This window comes from Populus trichocarpa, chromosome 6 (assembly GCF_000002775.5).
Source record: "Populus trichocarpa isolate Nisqually-1 chromosome 6, P.trichocarpa_v4.1, whole genome shotgun sequence".
In the NCBI taxonomy this organism is placed as follows: Eukaryota; Viridiplantae; Streptophyta; class Magnoliopsida; order Malpighiales; family Salicaceae; genus Populus; species Populus trichocarpa.
In genome coordinates this window covers 21965062-21987163 of record NC_037290.2, presented here as the reverse complement: position 1 = coordinate 21987163, position 22102 = coordinate 21965062, and the positions used below count along the sequence as shown (strand labels likewise).

Genomic DNA, 22102 nt, shown 5'->3' with positions numbered 1-22102 from the left:
AATTTATTTCTAAAGTGTTGCAAACGGGGCTAAAATGTAATGCTTCCAAGCGACGAAACGCTAACAATTTATGATAGATGAGTTTCTCAAATGCAACATATTTATGGCGTCTCCTAAAAAACACTTGCAGCAACCGTTGGCCAAAACTACGAAGACTGAGGGTTGTGGGAATAACAAGTAACAATTGCTATGCTAAGCTAACAAACACTAGCTCACCCAAATCCTCATCCAGAAATAATGCAGAAAGTGAAGGAAATTGGAATTCACTCTGGATTCTCAGCACGGTGGAGTTCAATCTTAATAGCACCGCTATGATCCCCCGGCGGCGTTACGTGATAAGAAATTTCCCGAAACAAGCTCTCATGTCAAAAACAGATACTTCAAAATGTCACCCAGTAAGCACTTACCAGCAAAAAATATGATGCTACAGAAAAGCTTTGGGACTTGGCCAAAACTCCACCAGAAAAAAGAAACATGCTGAAAATAAAGCGATGCACAAAATTCTAACATACATAATGCAAGATAATTGAGAGTTGGTCAAAATGAATCACATTTTCCAGTTTCATTCAACATCCCTAGTTAATAGCAAGTTGATCGAGCGCCTAACAATCCTCAATCCCACTGCAGCCGAGACAAACAATTCTTAAACCATGTTAGACGACTGCTCAATATTTAGGGTCAATGCTAGGCAGTGTGGATTTTCAATAAAGCATATCCTACATTTGCAGAGTGATATACAATGTTTTCATTTTCTTGTTGTTGGCAGGTCCAATGTCATGTAGACATATCCAGTACCATTCCCACATGGAACTAGAAAAACTCAGAGACACCGCCACCCCTTGAAACTCCCTCCGACTACCATGACACTCACAAGATCATTAGAACTTCTATCCAAGGGATTTACCGGAACCAAACCACGAAAACCCAAAATAGAAGACAAAAAGAATGACAACATTGTTGCGACCCTTAGCCTCAATTCATTCAACGATGACTCTAAACTTCAGGACTGAATTTCTTGCCTCTACTTTCTACGAAAAGAACCTAGTTGCAAGCATGTTATTGATCAAATATTCCCTACATGGACCGGGAGATAAATCACGTGAGAAAATCAAAACTTCATTTCATATTCCACAGCCTCTCTGCACAGGAAAGGGCAACGAGAAGTAAATTCCTCTGTTTTGTACAGAATTTTATGCACGCAAGGAATAGCATCTAACATGACAACGCACTGCTACAGAAAATTTGAGTTACTTGTGAATCATTTGGTATGAGTTAAATAGACATGCAAAATTAATGGATATTAAATCATAATCTTACACTGCATGAAGATTTCATCACGACAACTAGCCATTAACAGCACAAGCTTAAAGACTACCAATTCAACCGTCCAAAAAGGCAGTAGCACATGGAACTGGAACCGAATCACAGGCTCCAAACCTGAATTCTTTACGGTCACATATTATCTACAATCATTGGATTAACATGACATTTTAGCTTGAGTTTAACCAGCTAAAATATTCTCGCTAAATGATACCTGTAATAATCTGAAATTTCAATGAGAAAATATATGGTAGAAAACACAATATGAACCGTCATGGCCAAGCCTGATCACCCCAAATTTGCCAAATTACAGTAAAGACACCATAATGCAAACTCCAGCATTTGCCTCCTATCTGGTACAAAGTTGAACTCACTCGGCCTCGTCATGCAAAGCATTTGCAGAGATGGTGGATCTCTTCAACACCTTAGTATAAGCCTTACATGCATTTTCAACAATCAAAGAAGATGCACATGGCACAACGCCATCTATAAATTCCTCCTGCGGCCAACTTCTGTATTCAAGAAATGGCTTTTTCAGTCCTAATTAACAAGTTACAGAGTGAAACTAAAATAGCACACATCTTTGTGAAGAATAATTTAAAGACAATAAATAGCCTGCAAGCAAAATATAGCCTCTAATGCGAGATATTCACATCTCTTAAATAGCACTTTTGATGCCCATTTCCAAAGTATCACAAGGGCTAACAGACTTCTGAATTAGCGATTAATAATTGTTATGTGGAGCTAACAGACACTAGCCCACCCAAAGTACTCATCCAGAAAGAGCAGAAAAGGTGTTGGAATCCACTTCACATTCTCACCAAAGAGTAACTTAATATTCGTTGACAATAGCATGACTAGGATTTACTGGGGCGGAGGAAAAGAAAAGCAACAAGGCCAACATGGTTGTATTCTAGAATCTTTATCATGAGGAATAGCATTTGCATTCACTTTCTTCTACTTGGCAAGTTTAGAAGCGAATGTCATGTCATAATTATGAAGTTTTTTTCTTTCAGATTTGGCTAAGGGATAACTAGGAATAAAAGGTCACATGGATGAATTTAGCACTTCACGATCATGCAGAAAACCAACCAAAGTGAAATGCGAAGCTGGTTTCTGATGATTAACATGGCTATTGTTCTGAGTGTTGGAAGCACCCGGGTTCAGATAAAATAAAAACTAGCATCCATGAACAAGCCTAATTGGGTCACCCAGTACAGGGGTGAAAAGGCACCTTTGTCTTGCTAATGAAGTTCAAAATGCACACAACATAGAGTATTTTACCCTCCTTCCCAACCAAGTAGAAGAGAACTAAATGATTTTGCAAATTCATAGCCTTAGCAGGACATACAACAACATCAACGGTCAATACCAAGACTCAACAAGTTAGACGATAAAATTTCAACTGAACAATGGCCATTTCTACAAAGCCACAAATTCAGAATCTCGCATTCCCCCCAAGAAACTTGCTTATAAGATATAGCTAAAGACTTTTATCTCCATGCAATAATCATTTGAGCTCTAAGTAGATGCAGCTTTACCAGAGCCATAAATATATGCAATGCCATAACAAATAAATAAATAAAATTCTCCCCCAAATAACTAGCACATCCATTACCATTTTCATTTCTAACTAGAAAAATAGAGAGACTGATAGTCATTCACGAACACTTCCTCTAACCAGCATGGAAATTAAAACACTAACTAACTAACTTCTATCCAAGGCATTTATCAAAACGAAAACGAAAATCAAAATAACAACACAAGAAAAAAGAAAAAAGTTACAACCTTGTTATTACCCTTAACCTCAATGCATTCAGCCACACCCCTCAACTCCTCTATCTCTCTACCTTCTCCGAAAAGAAGTTAGTAGCAAACATATTTTCAACCAAATACTCCCTATAAGGATGATTCTTCGGAACAAGCTTTTTAAACTGCTCAAACTTCTTTTCTGCTTCATCTTTCTTCCTCAATAAAGTATAAATCATCCCTTGACACAAATACGGCCTAAAATCCCTCGGTTCCTCTTTCACCAACTCCTCATAAACCTTCAACGCATCAAAATACTTCTCCTCCATTACTCTAACTTGCGCAATCAATAACTTAAAATCCCTCAAATCCGAGTTCTTCTTTTCTTTCTTACATTTATTCATTGCACTCTCAATTCTTTTCAACACAACTTCCAACGAACCACCGGATTCCGAATTCGCCATTACAAGGCCATGATAAGCCTCGACCCGAAGTGGGTCTTTTTGCAAAACTGCTTCAAACCCATCTTTAGCAGACTCAAAATCTCCACTGTAAGTATAAATTTGCGATTTCAACAATGGCCATTCATCTTCATTTGGTTCCAGCTCGATTAATCGGTCAACAACTTCAATTGCCTCTTGAAGTTTCTTTGATTTGATCCTCACCTCCATGAGAGACCGTAAAGCTTCGACATCACTGGGGTTTTGAGCCAGATGATCTTGAAGAGCTCTTTCTTGTTCTTCAAACGAAACATTTTCTTTGGACGATTCTTTTGTGGGGTCTGCAGTGGATGACGACGCGGCGACCGGAGAGGCGATTGCGGGTTTGGAGTTGAAGCGCGTGAAGAATAATACGGCAGCGGCGGTGAGAGTGATGGAAGTCGTTTTGATGATGGTGGTGAGGGATTGATTGAGTGGGGTGATGCGGGAGGAGGATGAGGCTCTGATAGAGGTGGAGAGTTTGAAGGGTGATGACGAGGGAGGTGGGGTTTTGAAGGTGAGGGAAACGATGGGGTTTGGAAATGATGGACGGTGGGGATTGAGAGAGAGATTAAGGGGTTGTTTAGCAATGGACTCCATTTTTTTTCTTCTTTCAAGCTAAAACCCTGACGATAAAAGGAGAAGAAAAGGAGGCGAAAGGAAAACCCTGGCCTGGAGTGGAGGGGAAGGGAAGAAAAAGAATAACGCAATATGCCACTTACGAATTTATATTATATGGAGTATGGATCATTTGGGTTAGTTGCCAACTTTGTTTTGTTTGATTTAGGAGCATCCATTATAGTCCCCATGCGTTTATTTATGTGTTCGTGTTTTTTTTTTTTTGTTAAAATAAATTTTTTTATATTTTTAAATTATTTTGTTGTGATGATATTATTAATAAATTTTTTTTAAAAAAAACTATTATCTTAATATATTTTTAATAAAAAAAACATTTTAAAAATAATTATTACTACGATACTAAAAAATACTATCATTTTCTAGTTTTTTTTGCTGGCTTAATTTTTTTTTCAAATTCATCCTTATATGCTGTATTTGTTTAGGGTTGGACTTCAACCTTTTTTTTTTTAACTTTTTATTGGTTTATCTCAGTTTCATTAGTACATGTCTTGTATATGTACATGTCTTGTATATTTGGCATGCTCAGTTAGTGATGTGATCTAAACTTCACTAAAAAATATATTAGAAGCTTCAGATGAGACAATTACAAGGTCAAGAAACTAAAATATACATTCAATGAGATTATTTATGATATTTGGAGCAATGTGAATTTCAACAAGTAATAATCAGATATTAGTGGCTTGATCCATCTACTTCATGGGGTAATTAATTTCAACAACTAGAGGCTTATTTTTTTAATGCACAATTTTATGCTAATAAGCATAGTTTTTAATTTAATTGTTGGATCGAGTTGAAATTTTACTAGAAAATTTAAGAGTCCTTGTTTTATATACATTTAAAATTTAATAGTGATCGTACATCGAGAGGACTTTGCAATAAAGTCCAGAAAATACTTTGCGGGATTTACATTAGTTTTTTATGATATTAGAAGACATTCTTTTATGTGTAAACCTAAATATTTTTTTTTTAAAAAAATCTTATTCAATCACTTTCTTAAGTATGTCTTTTTTTTATCGTTTAATTAAATAAGATATTAATTCCAAGAAACAAAGTCATTAAACATCACCTGGTATAAAACCGGTGTTATGAGACCAAGTTTCTTGATTTACATTATTTTTTTAATTTAATCTTTAGTTATTACAAAAAACTTATTTATTTATTTATTGGAACAGATGATCCTTGATTTATTTAATTAAATATATATATATCAACTTTTTAATTTACAGTTGGGATTTCATCATATCAAAAACCTGTAAATATGTTTTGTTGAAAAAAATATTTATTCAATTTTTGGCCAAACACAAGTCAAACAACTAATTAAAGACTAAATCTATAAACATCATGATACCTTTAATTTCAATTGTAATGCTTAAGTTGCATATATTTTTTTTTATTTTTTTATATTCAATTTTAGAGTAAAGCTAAAGTTTCACAGGAAGAGGAGATACAAAAAATAAAAGCAAGAGGGATGCGCTAAAACAAAAAACCAATAAAAAAGCTTGGTTGGAAAAAGCAGAAATGGATCATAAATAAGTGGACAAAGAGCATAGAGACAAGCCTAGAAATGATCCGGAAAATTCAAATAAAAACAAACCATTACCTTACCTTATAAAAATCTACATGGGATGGGTCTTTTTATCGCATTCTAGCCTCTCCATGTACTACAAAAAGAAACCAATGCATATCACTAGCTACATGTAAGAAATGACAATTCAGCTACTGCTTTCAAAAGCAGGGGAAAATATTTCTTTCCCAACTACAAAACTAAATGAATGCGGCTAGTTTATGTAATTAAGCTTATGAATTTAGTATTGCCACTCCATCTTAGATCATACCCTCTTCACTTCAATTCATAATTATTAAATTCGGACTGGCCTGATGAGTTAATCTAGTAGCTAGACTAGTCCGATAAGATAAAAAACCAAAATAAGCAAAAACTCAATTAACTCGTGATCCGGGCGAGCTGGCAAAACCTGGTTGAAACTTGATTTGTTTTTTTTTTTTCAAATGTATTTTTTCTACTAGCTAGAAACCCTTTTCAAGATTTATTATATAAATACTAGAAGAATATTTTATTTTTAAATGTAGGATTGAATCCCTTTAGTATATATACTATATATTTACAAAAAAAATTATGTTTTTTTATTATGGAATAAAAAAAAATTTTGGTTCAACTTCAAAGAATAATATACTAACATAATATTTTTTCAATGTGGGATACAAAATCTTTTAAAATAGTATTTTAAACTTTATTATTTATAATCTGTATAGTATATATTCACATGAATTGTTTCTTAATTTTTTTATATGAAATATTAAAATTTCAAATATTTTTTTTAATTTTTTCGGGTAAACTCATATAACCCAGAACTCAACTCTTTGACCGGATCAACCCCCATGCTTCATTTCTCCCATCAAATTAATAAATAGCCAGTTATGCTAAATCTAAAGCAATTTTACAATAACACGACATACCTCCATAGCTAATCTTTCCGTTTCAGGACCTCCCCGTACACAGGAGGCAGCTCCCCGCTACAAGAATTGAAAAGGGAGGAATAAGAAACAAAACAGGGAAAAACAAAAGCCTATTGAGAGTAGGATAAGAGCAGCAGTACAAAGATTTAACCTAAAAAGATGAGCATTCTTGGCTGACCACCACCACCACTGACGCAAACAGCTCCTTCAACATTTTCCAACGTGCAAGCTGGCGTACAGAACATGAGATTTGTTAACAACAGCTGAACAGTTAAAGACTACAAAAAACCAAGATTATTACTGTAATTGATAAAAATAACTTCAAATTAATACACAAACATGCCAAAATCAAAAAGAAAACCACGCCTGTAATCCTTGATAAATCCAATCACTTTCTCATCATATTCAAAACCTGGGTTCCATACTAGTGAACCATAGCCAAAAACCCAGAAAACCATCTCTGCGACACCATTCATATATTTAAAAATAAACGACAAGGCTAACCCCAAATCATGACATTATAATTTTTTTTTTTAATAAAAAGGTTCAAGAATCAACACAGACAACAGTGATTTTGATCGGCCATATTCTCCAAATTCAAAGAATTACCACAAGAAACACATACTTTCTTTTGTTTTTTACAGGGTAGGCAAAGAGAGCTAAACTGGCAAGAAGTGGGTTTGATGAGAATGAACTTGCAATTGGAAATAGAAATAGAAATAGAAATTTAAGTTCATTTCACTTTTGGCAAGAAGGCTAAGGTTGAGAACGGAGTCGATTTGGATTTATTTACACCTCTACAAACTCATAAAATCAAGTGAAAAATCACAATTTTATATAATTTTAATCGAGTTTATTAATTTTATACATCTGGTTTTATTAATTTTCAAGTTTTTATTTTAAATTTACTTATAGGATACATATTCACTCATAAAATCATATAATTTTATAATTCAATTTATAATTTTAACAAAAAATCTACATTTACACACACACACCTACACACACCTGTCGACAGCATCCATCCATGTTTTTCCAATTCTTTAATAATAAACTACAGCAAATAATTAGATGTATTCCTCGAGCCCATGAAAAGATATTTACTTTGAAGCAGTACATGTATCATGTAAAACTGTTATCTTGCTTTTGGCCTGTTATTCATAGTGTACCTTGAATTGTTTTTGGGTGCCTTCCCGGTCCACCGCTATTGAATATGATGAGAGTTTATGATATAAAGCCAGGTGTCAATATCTATATATATATATATAAACATTTTTTTTTTATAAAATCAAAATTAATTACATGTTTTAATTAAAATCATAATATTTTAAACGCAGGAGCGATAAACTAGTTATAGTACTGTTTCAAGTTATAGACGAATGTATCATAAAAATCTGCCCTCGCACTTTGTAATTAACTAAATATTTAAATTATTACAATTGCAAATGATTGATTGTAATTGCCAACTCATAAAGCAATTTATTATCCTAGAGAGGAAAGTGGTGGGTGCAGCTGCCCCTGATTTGAGATGTCATTTTATGATTCCGTACTATAATAGATATTTTTTAAAATACTTTTTTATTAAAATAATAATTATTTTAAAAAAATTATTTTTAACATTAACCTATAATAATAAAACAATCTAAAAAAACTTAAAAAAATTTAATTTAACACAATAAAAATTTTCAAAAACATTTTTAAAACTTGCGCACGGCGTTGTATTAATAATAGCATTGGTTATTTCTTTAACACGTACGTATGAATCATTATCATAGCAAGTAATCCTGGAATTTGCCTAAGAGTATGCTTAAGTAATTAGAAAATTAATTAATAGGGAAAACTATAGTAACCACATACTCTTCCGAGCTTAAGAGCGTGTTTGGCAGTATGGTTGCCGATGCTTTTCAAATAACTTTTTGTGTCAAAATACATGTCAATGATGTTTTTTTATTTTTTAAAAATTATTTTTGACATCAGCACATCAAAACGATCCAAAACGTACAAACCATATTAAATTTTAGCAAAAAAAAAAAAATTCAAATTTTTTGGGAACGCAGCCGCAGCCGCGTTCCCAAACGTGCTCTAAGTAATTCTTGTGTTTTAAAAACGTTTTTAAAAGAAATTATTTTTTTAAAAAAATTAATATATTTTTAGATTATTTTAATTTTTTAATATAAAAAATAATTTTAAAAACATAAAAAAATTATTTTAATATATTTTATAATAAAAAATATTTTAAAAAATAAAATATTTTAAAAAATAACATCATACTCATTTCAAATGAATATCATTCTAGCTTTTGTTATCTTCCCTCTTGTCTTGTTCCGCAGAGGCTGGCTGGTCCCCACCCGCAAAGAGTTTGTTTTTGACTTGGCGAGCCAAGATTCAGAGCACGATGCTACTCGGGCTCGTGGGAAAATACTAGCGACGGACCTGCTAAGAAATCGTAGTTGCAAGGGATTCATGGATCGTGACTCTTAATTATTTGACATTGTAACCTTCGTGGACCTGCTGATTAAGAAGATTTTGGATTAAGATTTTTGTACAAGTATTAATTTGAAAAATCTCTAAATATACCATATTGATGCATGTGGAAATACGTTTTTAAGATTATTAAGAAAAATAATCCATTCTTAATTAACTAGTTGATTCAAGAATATTCTTTATTGTCGGAAAAAAATAATATCAGACATTGCTCACCGTAGACTTACCATCAAATGGTACGATAACGACTGTTGCCGTCACTCCCCCAGAGGATCGTTCAGCTATGTAGCTAATTAATTGATCAAAAAAACCAATGCCGAAAAGCTTCCGACAATGACCACCCATGACCTTCCAAACGGTCCCCCAATTCTTTGTTCTTTTTCGATATTGATTCACAATAGATCATTTTTAGTTCGTTTTTTTGGTGAAAAATATTTTAAATATTTTTCACCAAAAAAACAAACTAAACATTATCTATTTTATTTTAAAAAATATATTTTTAAAAAATATAACTTGAATAGATTTTTAAATAAACTTCTAAAGAAAGATGAGAGAAAATATACATGCAAATTGCAACACAACAAATTTCATTGGGTAGCTAAATCAAAAAATTTACAAGGCAGAGGGAGCCAGAGGCGAACGGACGCAGACGTTATAGAAGAGAGAGGTCAAGAGGGCGGTGCCACGTTAACACAACGTGTCATGGTTCCATGCAACCCCCTGACCGCATGCTACTCCCACATGTTGACACGCAATTCCCAATATGACATCAAAACAGGACTCGCTACACTACACCGTTTTGGCAGTCCATTTCGCTTTAGGACCGTGCGGCGCCTGATCTTATGATATTTTGGATAGGAGGAGCTTTTTTTCTTCTTATTTTTACTAGGATTGCTATCTAAATATTAATCTGCCCTAGAGTTGCCATGCATATTACTGAAAGAACCTTCAGGCTGCAGCTACTGTTTGGCCAGATAGCAAACTCGAAGATTCTAGCCAAAATACAGCGTTATTTATTAATTTGACAATCAAGTTTTAGCAGCAGCAGCTGCTGCTGATGCTATTTACTCCATTAACCTGGAAAGATGAGATGAGAATTACTCATGTCTTGGATCCCGTGCTTTTATCCCCTTCTTGAACAGCTTTCTCTCCTCTTCTCTTCTCGTAGGCCTCGAAGAACTCCTTGTTTTCTTTCTCCAACTCCTTCCATACTGTTGGGATATTTAACACACACACAGACACAAGTTAATCACTCCAAATGGCTGTATAATTAATTACCTTGTTAAGTTTAGCTAGCATGTGTTAGTCAGCTAGTGTGCCTTTGTGCAAGGACTACTGGGTAAATCAAAGGTAAGAAGATGGCTACTGGTACCTGTGGAAGTAATGACAGGTTTGATGTCAGCATGCTTGGACAGAGCTTCCATGCACTCTTCTTTGCTCATGTTGAATATGATGCACTCTTCTATTAGATGGTGCACCTGCAAGACCATCAATCACATACATATACCTTATGAATATAGCTTCCATGCAAAGAAAGAAAGAAAGAAAGAAGAAAAGATATTATTGATCAAATAATTCTCCAAATACCATGTGGATGTATGAAGCAGAAGAATCACCCATGTCCTCCTCTCTCTTTATATAAATATGTATGTATGTAACTAGTAGCTACAAACAATATATATATACACCCTACTCTATCTTTTATGATCAAGAAATTAAATCACGATTCTGGAGGCAGAACAAGCCTGAATATTCCAAGATCGATCAGAAGAAAACAACTAGAACAGAGAAAGGCAAAGAAAACACACCAGGAAAAAAGAAGGGAGAGAGAGAGAGAGAGAGAGAAGGGAGTAGATCAAAGAAAGCCGAAGGGGTTGATGATAACGGCGATGGAAATGGAATAGACAAAAGGGGTAGCAGCAGGAGGCAGGTTACAATGAGCAAATTAAGGACTTGATCACTGGTTTACAATAAAATAATCAATATACGAGGTCATGATAAAGTGGGGTCCAAATGCCCACGTGGGAGAAGGACTATAGTATACTAAATGCCCACGTGGGAGGAGGATGATGATTGGCGGAGAGGGGATTAGAGGAGATTTTATAAGCAAACCTCATTTGTCTTCTTAATAGGTGACGTGACAGTGGGGTCCTCCACTTTCCATTTTAAACCAGAACCGGAGGGCTCCCTCCTTGTTCATGAATTAAAAAAAAAACAAAACAAAATTAACACTGTTATTAGAAAGGGTTTTGAAAAAATTTAGAAAAATAATATAGTTTAACATAACCACAATTTCTAATCATGTTTTTAAATATAACTATTATTTTGAATTGCGATTTTATTATAAACTCCGATTTAAAATCACAGGTTTAATATAATTGTAATTATCATGAATAGCGGTTACATAATACAATTATGAATCAAAATATTGGTTACGATGAATATATAATCCCCTATTTGTTCTCCATGGTTCTCGAGCATGCAGAGAAAAAAATCCTAAGAACCTCAAAACCTTTACCCAAACCAACTTTCTATCGCTTAATTGAAATAGCCTTCAATCACCCACCAAAATCATCTTCCCCTTGTCTCTAATAGTCTTTCTATTGTTTTTTCGTTACAAACCGCTGACCTAAACAGCCTTTCCAAGCCTAGATAGCCTCGCATTGTCTCTTATTTTTATAGGTTTCATTATTGAATTAATAAATTTTAAATTTTAATTTATAATTATATGTGTTGTGTTTTATAATTAGGTATTTTGTTGATGTTGAGATAGTTTTGAGTTTTGAGTGTTGCAATTATTTTAATACATTTTATGTTATTTATGGAATCAAACAGGTTTGAATTATAGAAATTAGATTTTAAATTGATTGTCCAGTCATTTATCATATTTAATGTAATTGTTTGAATTGAGATAAATATCATTTTAATTGATGCAATTAGATAGATTTTTAATCAATTGATGTTATTAATAAAGTTGTGGTCGAAATCATAGTAACTAGAGTCTACGTTGAATTTTGGTAAAAAATTGCCATAATTGAGTATTTTGTTCAATTGAGATCATTTAGTTTTTAATTGGTGCAATTAGATATGTTTTCATCGATATTATTAAGGTCAAAGTGATCGCAATTAGGGTTTGCATTGAATTGTGAGATAATTTGATTTTGATGAAATGAGTGTTTTAATTTACATTACATGTCTTCAAGTTTTTTTATGTTGTCATTATGATGGTACTACTGTTCTTGATACAGATAATAATATCACTTATATTGATGAGAGCACTGTGTTCTTGAATGCTACTAGAGACATGTCATTTAAAGATACAAAAAAGTTATATATGGAAGACTTGGGTTGAATTATAATTGTCGCATGTGGACGAGTAGCGTCGAGGGTCAAGGAGTCATCACCTACTTGGGTCGCTAGGAGACCCGAGTGTATTGGTCTTATCTGAAATTCAAAAGTAAATGGTTGGTTGTGGCTAGGAAAAGTATTAGCGCCCCTAGCACATTTCACTTGAAGTAAATTGCATTGCGTGATCTAAATATGGTTTAAAGGTTTTGATGAGTTCCTAACTTGTGATTTGTCTATAGCTCAAGATAAAGATTTACTCTTACGAATAAGTCTAGTATTTTGAATTTATTATAGGCTCGTATACCCAGATAAATTCTTATGAAAATGGTATATGTAAGTGCACTGACAGGGTTTATCTATCATGGAAGGTGAAAGGATTTTCCACAATTTGTATATTGTGGTGAAAAATATTCATAATTAAAATTAGTGAATATCTAAAAATATTTCTAAATTTTTTTCAGTTAACTTCTGGTATTTAAATACCATCTTACTTATAGATCTAATGTTTATATCAGGGTGTTGGCTATTAATTTTTATGAATTCAAATTTTTAAGGTTATTGAAATATTGACCAAATTCTTAAGGAATTTTACAAACTTTATGTAAATTCCAAAAAATAAATACAAAGGAAAATCAACAAAGGTATTTTCTAAAACAACACTAAATTTTTTTTCTCTTTTTTTATAAATCAAAATGCAATTTTTTTTATATAAATATTGGCCCATATGCAACATATAATTTTTTTTTGTAAGGCCATATTTGGACAAAAACATTTTTTCTTCCTTAGAAAATTGCTAAAATAGGTCTAAAGGTGTGTTTGCCAAACATATTTTTACGCCAAAAATCCTTTCATACAAAAAAGTGGCAAACCAAACAGAGCCTTAAATATCTGAATCGATTTTGACTCAACCAGATTGACCTGAAAACAAACCAAAAACAATGACCAAAGCCAAAAACAAATTAAACATAAAAGCTCAAAATTTCTTAGATGAAACGCATCAAACACAAAGAAAATAAAGAACATTCAAACCCGAACTTAGCAACGTGAAAATCAACCCAAACTAGATTTCAAACAAAAAAGGCATGGTTTTATTCGTAAACATGTGTAGATCAAAAGGCAAGCATCAAAACCCATTAATTATCACTAAGAAGACATGGTTTGATCAAAATGAGTTTTGATTCAAAACTGAAATCCTAAGATTAAAACCCATAAAACTTATTAATGATGCAAATAAATCCTAGATTATTGACTAATCGAGTTTCCCAGATGGTTCACTGCAAAGAAATAGACCAAAATTGGTCTAAATCATAGGGCTGAAGCAATATTCTTCCCAAGAACACGAAGAACATTGCCCAGTAAAAAACCCAGAATTGAAGAACAAGCTGCTAAACATAAAAAATGGACTTTTGGCCCTCTAAACCTTACTGCTTTTGATCATTACAAATCACATTATCAATACCAAGCATAGTTAAATAACAAAAATATCAAATCATCATAAACATGCATTAAGTTTTATTTTTCAAAATTGCCAAATTAAAACAACAAGCATGCTTAACCAATATGAGGTTCAAAAATAACACTTTAACACTCCATAGTACTAAAACAAAACTTTGGAGTCTGGAACAATACATTAACAAACTAGAAAAACATTAAATACCTTGTTGCCACATTTGGTAGATTTCAATCAAATTAAATGCAAGCTTAACTTACCAGGACACTAGTCTTCACATCAATATATTCAAAAAAACATTGCATTATACATTAAACAAATGGTTTTGAATCTAGCAAGCCTCATGGACTTCGCTTTTAAAGTTTGCAAAAGTATACCTTTCAAGCTTGAAATCTTTAATGGGAGTAGATTTATACTGCTGCTTTTCTTTCTTCTTGTTTCTAAACCCAATAAAGCCAAACCTTTGAACCTTTTTCCGAGCTCTTGAACTCAATATTGAATCCTTTAGACCTTAAACAAATTCATTCATTCTTTTCCTTTTTTCTGTTAGATTACCTCTTCTTTTAGAGGTTGATTCAAAGCTTCTAAAAGAGTTTGTTGGGGTTATAACAAACCAAAACTAGGCTGATTTTATCACAAGATAGATGGTTTTGATCAAACTTAAAGGCCAAATTGAAGCGTATCAGCCCTTTTGATCTTGAGAGGGGTGTTGATATAATAAAGATATATTGATAAAATCTTGGTTCATCAGTATCCCCCCAGTCTTTGTGACTTTGTGATGTAATAATATGCAAAAACTTTAATTAATCTCTCAGTTCAAGTAGAGTGGTGGGTTTTGCTCGTATAAAATGGAAGCAAACTGGGAAAAATACAGAGAAATATGCATCTGGACTTAAAGAACTTCTTTCAAAGATAAAAGACTAATAATTTGTACATAAAAACATTATAAGAGATTAAGGGTACCATACCCATCATCTATACAAGTTCCTAAGTGGTTATATGGAATCCAATAGGGGTAAACCTATACTTAGAAATTTCTAAGTGATTATAAGTTCTTTGGAGAGTGGGAGCCTATAGCTTTCTTAGCATTGTCATCGGGGTATAAGAGCTCCCCACTGAAGACTGGTTATTGGATGATGTTATTATTGTACTAAGAAGACCCCTAGAGAGTGAGGTTATTGCCTTGGAGAGATAGAGTTATGCAAATCGCAGGGGGATAAGTCCATACCTCGGTAATTTGAGGGTCTATTGCCTTTAGGGAGATTAAGTCAATCTCTTGATGAATTGTGCATAAATTACTAGGGAGACCATATTTATCCCTTGGAGACTGGGGTTATTCTCTGGAGATTGGTGTATATAGCACTGAGAAGATCACATTCATCCCTTGAATATTAATACATATAGCATTAGAAAGATCACATCCATTCATTGGAGACTGGTGCATATAGCACTGAGAAGACTATGTCTATCCCTTGAAGATTGTTGCATATAACACTAGGAAGACTACGTCTATCCATTCCTTGAAGAATTGCACATTCCTATGATAAGTGTTGAGAGGCCTTCAATCATCACCTGAAAAAAAATAAAGGTCATTTTAGAGGTGGCTCTAAGATATTACTTAGAATACCCTGATTACTTCACTTATAAGGTTAGTCGTGCTAGTTGTCCTTGAAAAAACAAGGAGGTCTATGTCGTAGCAAACTGGCTTCTTCAACCCGTATGTGATTTTTCATACATTGCTTCGCTCTGGATAGACTGTTATCTAATAAGAGATAAAGTTTTCTCCAAATAATATATTTTCTTACTCTTCTTATCAAGGCTTTTAAAGTGACTCTATCAATTCTGTCACCAAAAATATCTCATGGTTGAGTCTCCTCAAATCATTTTTAATAAGATTTTAATAAAAAAATAAATTATTTTTATTTTTATTTAGATCTTAAATATACTAAAAATAATGTCTAAAAACTCTATATATATATAGCATGGGAATATAATAAGCTGTGCTTTCTCCGGGTTCGAATTCCGTCTTGGCCTATTCGGCGAAAAGAAATCCCATGTTGACGTGGGGCACATCAATAATCCTCCGCACCAGAAGGGCTACGATTCATAGCATTCGAGAAAAAAAAAATGTAAAATCTTCAAGGTGAAAGGCAAGAATCTAGACTCTATATTTGCCCTTGTCCGGATTCGTTGCAAAAGTGTACAAATTGGAGGGGACGTCGGGCTCCCTTTTTTTTGGTGAATGCATTTCTTTTTTTCTGATTTCGATGCGAAGAATATTTTTTTTAGCAGTTTGTGTCAATAATATTTTTCTTCAATGTATTTATTTTATTTTATTTTTATAACTTTGAGGGGTTGATTTCAAATTAAAAGGCTTGTTATTTTCTTCTAACTTTATGAATTTGAATATTAAATTAGTATATAACGTTTTTAAAAAATATACAGACATATATGAAAGTGTATTATTAAAATTATTTAAAGAAAAAAATAAAATTTTAATCAATACATGGATTTATTTTCTAGTAGAAAACTATTCTTATTATGATTAGGATAAAATCAACTAAAGCTATGATTAGTGTCGTGACTGCTAAATTGCTGGATGTCTTTTTGTATATATCATTTGAGAGTATTATCTCTTGTTTTTTAATATTTTTTAAAATATTTTTCATTTGAAAAAAAAAATATTGAATTGATATATTTTTAAGTATTTTTTTAAAAATTTTGATGTGTTGATATTAAAAATTAAAAAAATTATTTTAATATATATTCAAGCAAAAAATATTTTTTTAAAAAAAACAAGTTATAGCACAGTACCAAACATACACTAAATTAATAAACTTAGTGTATAAGGATTTTACAAGAAGTTGTATTTTGGTGGAGCTCTTTTTCACCATTAAGCTAAGCCCTTCGAATTTGATGTTTTTCATGTGGAGTTTTTGGTTTATTTACCAAGAAGGTAAGTTCATGTTTACAAAACGAATGCAATGGTTAGGAATTTTACTTCATGGATTTTTGGGATTTTATTCTTTCCTTTTAAGCGGTCGCTTTCTAAGCTCAGTGATGGTGAAACTGTGCCCGTCTATTTAATGTATTTTTAGCTAGGAATCGTGGATCTGATGTTCATTTGCTTGGAATCCATTTATAACAGGGTAGCTCACCGCTGTAAAAATGTGCCAAGCCTCTCTTTGAATAACCTTCTGCAGTGTCAAGTTCAGTGCTCTGAGAGAGAGAGAGAGAGAGAGAGAGGAAGATATTCACACGAAGCCGTGAAAGCATATCATATCTGCAAAAGAAGGCAAAACCTCCCATGCCCCACCGTTTCAACTTTCAGCTACTAACCTGAGGAGGTCGTGGGTCACATTATAGAGTCTCCGACCTTTACTTTCTTGATAGTCTTACTTTAGTAAAAACATTAGAATATCTAGAGCACTACAATTTGCAGTACTAATTATTTCCTCTAAATGCGTTACAGATAACGCGTGCTCTTGTGCAATTACAGCTAATACGCGATTATGACATGTTTATTGTTTACTCTAAGCTCACAGCGACATCACCAACGCAATGTTGATATGCTTGAGAAGATAAGATGCTAATTAATTTTTACTGCACATAATTCATCGGGTTCACAGGCACCAAAAGCCAATCCGATTGCTTTGCCACAGGCACCAAAATTTAAAGAGGGAGTGCTATTGGCAAGAAATCAAGATGATGAACCAAATCTGAGACATAGAATAATAAATTTTGATTTTTCTTCATCTTCACAAAACAAAGTAGAAATAATTTAGTGGGTTGTTGGTACACAAACAATTTGGATCAGAAAACCAAAAAATAAAAGGCAAGTGGGCACTGTAGGGAATGAGAATTACACTTTACTATATGGAACAAGGGTACAATTAACCTGACATCATATAATGCCAGTCAACGCCAATCGCTGCATGTTCTCTTTGTTTATATGGTTGCTCAAAGCTCGTCAAAATGAAGAGGGGAGAATCCCGATTACACGGGGTAGCCATATCTTCTAAGATCTCTTGAGAAGAATGGGTGCCTCAACGCTTCCCTGGCTTTGAGCCGCTCTGCTGGGTCATATCTTAGGAGTCCTTGCAAGAGATCAATTAAATCACCGGCAGAATGATCCACGTGCTGCATTATTATGTTCTGCCAAAGAAATTCAAAACAGTACATAAATTTGCAATTGCATGAAGTGAGAAATTAAAAGAAAGGGGGGGGGGGGGGGGGAGCCGGAGAAATCAGGTACAAATACAAATAAAGGTGACCGGCAGACATCAAAGTGCATGTTATAACAGGACCAGAAAACAAAGCCATAACCAAGTTTCTACACAGGAAAAGAGTAAAATCTGATTAAGAGGTTGCTTTTTTTAAGTGAATGAACGCGAAGTTGTTTCTTTCAACAGAGAATGGAGCAAGGTAAGAAATAGTTATTTCAAAGATACGTTTGTCAGCTATTCTGGGAATTGAGTGAGATGAATTTTGGAAGATACTCTAAAAATTTAAGAAATGCAACCAGCTCTTTTCAACCATGCTTTTCAAGACCTCTCTTTGTGGATTACCATTTATCACTACTGAAATTCCCAGGTACTTTTTCAGCACAAGTATAGGCAGAGGCAGCAGGTTATTCTACAAGTAAACTAATTGAGATGGATTCTGAAAAATTACTGGCAGACGAGGCAACTTCGTAACTGCTCTCATGCTTTCTCTTGAAGTTGCACCCTCAGGCCAATCCAATCGCGCACCTCTCCTGAAATATTTCTCAGCACGTCGACTGCAACAAGATCGGGCACAAAGGAAGTAATTCATCCACATGGAAAGATGGGAACAAACAAATAGAGCAACTACAGCAAATTCTCTTACTCAGCCCTGATCGCCATGTGTTGTGGCAGAGGTCCTAAAACCCTCTCCATCATGGCAAGATGTTCCAAGTTCTCATGAGTTTGAAAAAGGGCCTCACCCTAGTCATAGACAAACCAAAATAACATATACATAAATTAGCTTCCTTCAAGTATGCAATATTAAATTACAGTTCACACTCTTTATGGATGCCCTATGTCCCAAAGTAGTCCATCTGAGAACACAAAATCACCCCAGGCCAAACATGCCTTAATAAAAAACTTGGCAAATAATATTTGGCTACTAGAAATGCATCAAACAAAGAGAATGTTTTTATTTTCTCAGGCAGTTCCGATTCACTGCAGCCTGTCTTACTTAACCTTTCACTTGAAACCCTTTCTGGCCAATAAGAACCAGAACCATTATTCAGCAACACGGGAAAATGTAATCAAGGGGAGAGAATACAAAACTGATGTTACTTACAGAACATAATTCAACAAGTATGCAGCCCACACTCCATATATCACAGGGATAGTTCCACCCAAGACCTGAAGAAAACATGTGCCATGGAATGTCATTTGACAACAAGCATCAAAATTCAAAGCATCAGCGCAACAATAGTTTTAGTGATTACCTAAAACAACCTCTGGTGCACGATAATGCCGTGTTGACACCACATAGTTGTGATCCTGATGTTCAAATGTAGTACTTCCAAAATCAATGAGCTTAATAGCACTTGACTTGGGAAGATTCTTGAAGTAGGAACCATCTTTTGTGGACCGTGAAAGAAACTAAATCACATGAAAGAGAAGAAAAAAAATCATCAGTCAATCAACAACGAGGGGAAAAGAGAAAAAAACACACAATTCAATCATGGCTTGGGTTGGGAAGTGGAAATAAGAGAAAGCTCCATTGTAATGTATCTCCTGGCAGTTATCATGAATATAAGGAAAACTTTCAAATTGCAAGTATATTATATGATTAGCATATGATGTTACGCAGGAGTAACATATCTTAACAATGCATGGCGCATGGTACGGAATGTTCTAACAACAATGCTGCTTAGATAAAGAATCAAATCAAAATTTTAAAGTACATTAACAGGTTCAGGTGTAAAAATGAACATGCAAGAAAAAAAAAAAAAGACAAATTCTTTTATTTGGCTAAGAGAAGCTTCAGTTGTGTTCCAAATTCCAGTTCATTTACACTCTTAAACTTGCAGATACAAGTTCAAAGTCATGACAAAATCATGCAATACAAAAAAGAAATAAAAAAAAACATTAACCTTGAAACATTACCTTGTAATCTGGCACTTTGATGTACTCAGAGGAAACAAGTAGAATATTTTCAGGCTTCAAGTCAGTGTGAATCAGACGTAAATCATGCATAACTGCAAAGGTAACAAACTAATGAGCAAACTAAAAATACCATCTCTATTATCAACCAACTCCATGCTAATCCAAACAATATTTACTTTGGGGTTCAAGAAAATAAGAAAATGGAAAAAAGAAGTTAGAATATATGGTTAAATTTTGTTTCCAATTAAGAGCATCTGAGCATCGAGTTCATATAAAATATAGATAAAAATGGTACAAGAATTGTCCACACACATGCAACAGACTCCAAAAGTTGTCTGCCAAGCTCCCGGACAAGATCAATGGGAAATGACCGATAGCTGTTTTTGCGGAGAAAATCATATAAGCTTGGTCCAAGCTTCTCAAATACCTGTTGAAACCATTTAAATTCATCCGCAAGCTAGCTCACAGAACATTTAGGCATGCAGGAGCATTTATTGCTCTCAAATTAATCAAATCAGAAATACTGACAAATACTTACAATACAAATATGATTACGATAGTCAAACCAATTCCGTATTTGTACACAACTGCAAAGAATAAAACCACTTATACTAAAATCACTTCAAACTTCTAGAATGAACAAGGGTAGAAAAAAGAAAATGCAAAGCCTTACCGTGTGCTACCAAAATCATGCCTAGCCAGCCTCTGCAGGACATCAATTTCAATCATTGCAGCTTCGCGATACTTGTGTATGGAGCGGACAATTTTGATTGCCACTCCTTCTTTCTTTTCATTATCAAAACATTCCAAGACCTGCCCAAAAGTTCCTGCATGAAAGCAATCACGAGATAAGAGTAAGAAAACGATAGAAATAACTTCTTAAATTATAGATCACAAATTCATATAAAAGGGATACAATATGACAAAATCAAAACCCAAAAAAGTACTAACCTTCACCCATCTTGCTAAGAATCCTGTCTGCAAGATTAAAGGGAAAAAAAAGACAGTATCAGCATAGAAAATATGATCAGAACCAATATATTAAACTTTACAGTTTCTCAGAATAACCAGTTAAAAATACGAGATGCTTAGAAATGGCACTTTTGGAATCCTCTTCACCAAAAAAAAAAATGATCCAATTAAATCAAACCTTAAATACTATCAAAGCAAATTAAGTAAGGAAATTTTAACGGGGACTTACAGCGCGGAGTCAAATTCTCTCCAATGGCGAAAACATAATGTCCATCTTTATCATCAGGTCTCCAAGGAGGTGAACCATTCCCATTGTAAAACCCATACCCACAAAACATCCCAGGAATCACCTGCTGCAATAAAAAATTAAAATCAAAATTAAAATTGAAAGTTTCTGATTTCTTAGATTTTAGAGAAGATCAAAACCTACCTTTGGAGGAGCTAAGAGAGGAGGAGGTACGCCCCATGTTAAACGTTGTCGTTTCTTGGGACGCTTATCCATGTTTTTATGTGGAAACTCTGTTATTCTCTGCGTTTCCATTTCTCTCTTAATCCTCTTTATTTAAACATGTAATCAATGAATCCATCACTCAATTTGAATCTGAATTATTGAAAACTTGTAAATTCTGAAAGAGAAAATTTGGGGATTTTTTTTTTTTGAAACCCTAAAAAGTACAATCTTGAATAGGAGGACGAGCAAGAGAGATCGATCTTTTCGGAAGCTAAACCTGAGGAAGACTTTAATTTAACCAAGGTTGTGTACAGCCAGGTAAAGTTAACCCAATTGGCCTACTAAGTTTCTAACTATAGTTAATAGGTGGGTCCCAGTCCTGGAGCGTTTCGTCTTTCTATATTTGTTTCACCTCTCAGGACCACCACCCTGTGGCTTCTCTCGACGCGTGTATAGTTTAGATTTTGGGCCTTGATGTTAACTTGGGCTTCTCTCCACGCGTGTTTAGATTATACCAGGTTATTTCTCGTGCTTCATCCAAAATTTTGTTAAATATAAAAGAATTTTAGGATGATTTTTTAAAAATATTAAA

At 33.8% G+C, this 22102-nt stretch overlaps 3 protein-coding genes and 1 long non-coding RNA gene across 7 annotated transcripts; all 4 read right to left on the bottom strand.

The window, feature by feature from the left end:
* Nucleotides 1–498: 498 nt before the first annotated feature.
* Nucleotides 499–4256, bottom strand: LOC7491946 (protein SLOW GREEN 1, chloroplastic). Of its 2 annotated transcripts, none has more exons than XM_024604396.2 (2): nucleotides 3109–4256; nucleotides 499–1139 (listed from the first exon to the last, which is right to left on the bottom strand). In XM_024604396.2, exon 1 carries the CDS (start codon nucleotides 4146–4148, stop codon nucleotides 3159–3161), a length of 990 nt encoding a protein of 329 aa, XP_024460164.1. In that variant the 5' UTR covers nucleotides 4149–4256; the 3' UTR covers nucleotides 499–1139; nucleotides 3109–3158. The 2 variants fall into 2 exon arrangements, with proteins under 2 accessions (XP_024460164.1, XP_002308480.3); XM_002308444.4 differs by lacking the exon at nucleotides 499–1139 and adding an exon at nucleotides 1351–1832.
* A 1442-nt stretch (nucleotides 4257–5698) lies between these two features.
* Nucleotides 5699–7120, bottom strand: LOC112327886 (uncharacterized). Its single transcript, XR_002982353.1, has 3 exons — nucleotides 6814–7120; nucleotides 6663–6719; nucleotides 5699–5848 (listed from the first exon to the last, which is right to left on the bottom strand). It is a non-coding gene; the product is annotated as an uncharacterized LOC112327886 (long non-coding RNA).
* Nucleotides 7121–9706: 2586 nt separating this feature from the next.
* On the bottom strand, nucleotides 9707–11093 carry LOC7491945 (uncharacterized). Its single transcript, XM_002308443.4, has 3 exons — nucleotides 10734–11093; nucleotides 10519–10624; nucleotides 9707–10357 (listed from the first exon to the last, which is right to left on the bottom strand). The coding sequence occupies exons 1-3, from the start codon at nucleotides 10764–10766 to the stop codon at nucleotides 10248–10250; spliced, it is 249 nt and encodes an 82-aa protein (XP_002308479.1). The 5' UTR covers nucleotides 10767–11093; the 3' UTR covers nucleotides 9707–10247.
* A 6578-nt stretch (nucleotides 11094–17671) lies between these two features.
* Nucleotides 17672–21791, bottom strand: LOC7492257 (serine/threonine-protein kinase AFC1). 3 transcript variants are annotated; one of them, XM_024604755.2, is made up of 12 exons: nucleotides 21490–21791; nucleotides 21289–21412; nucleotides 21039–21065; nucleotides 20761–20914; nucleotides 20626–20674; nucleotides 20400–20514; nucleotides 20088–20179; nucleotides 19424–19580; nucleotides 19273–19337; nucleotides 18814–18911; nucleotides 18619–18724; nucleotides 17672–18099 (listed from the first exon to the last, which is right to left on the bottom strand). In XM_024604755.2, the coding sequence occupies exons 1-12, from the start codon at nucleotides 21598–21600 to the stop codon at nucleotides 17941–17943; spliced, it is 1257 nt and encodes a 418-aa protein (XP_024460523.1). In that variant the 5' UTR covers nucleotides 21601–21791; the 3' UTR covers nucleotides 17672–17940. The 3 variants fall into 3 exon arrangements, with proteins under 3 accessions (XP_024460523.1, XP_024460524.1, XP_024460526.1); XM_024604756.2 differs by having other exon boundaries at nucleotides 21289–21409; XM_024604758.2 differs by lacking the exons at nucleotides 20400–20514; nucleotides 21039–21065; nucleotides 21289–21412; nucleotides 21490–21791 and having other exon boundaries at nucleotides 20761–20847.
* Nucleotides 21792–22102: the final 311 nt, after the last annotated feature.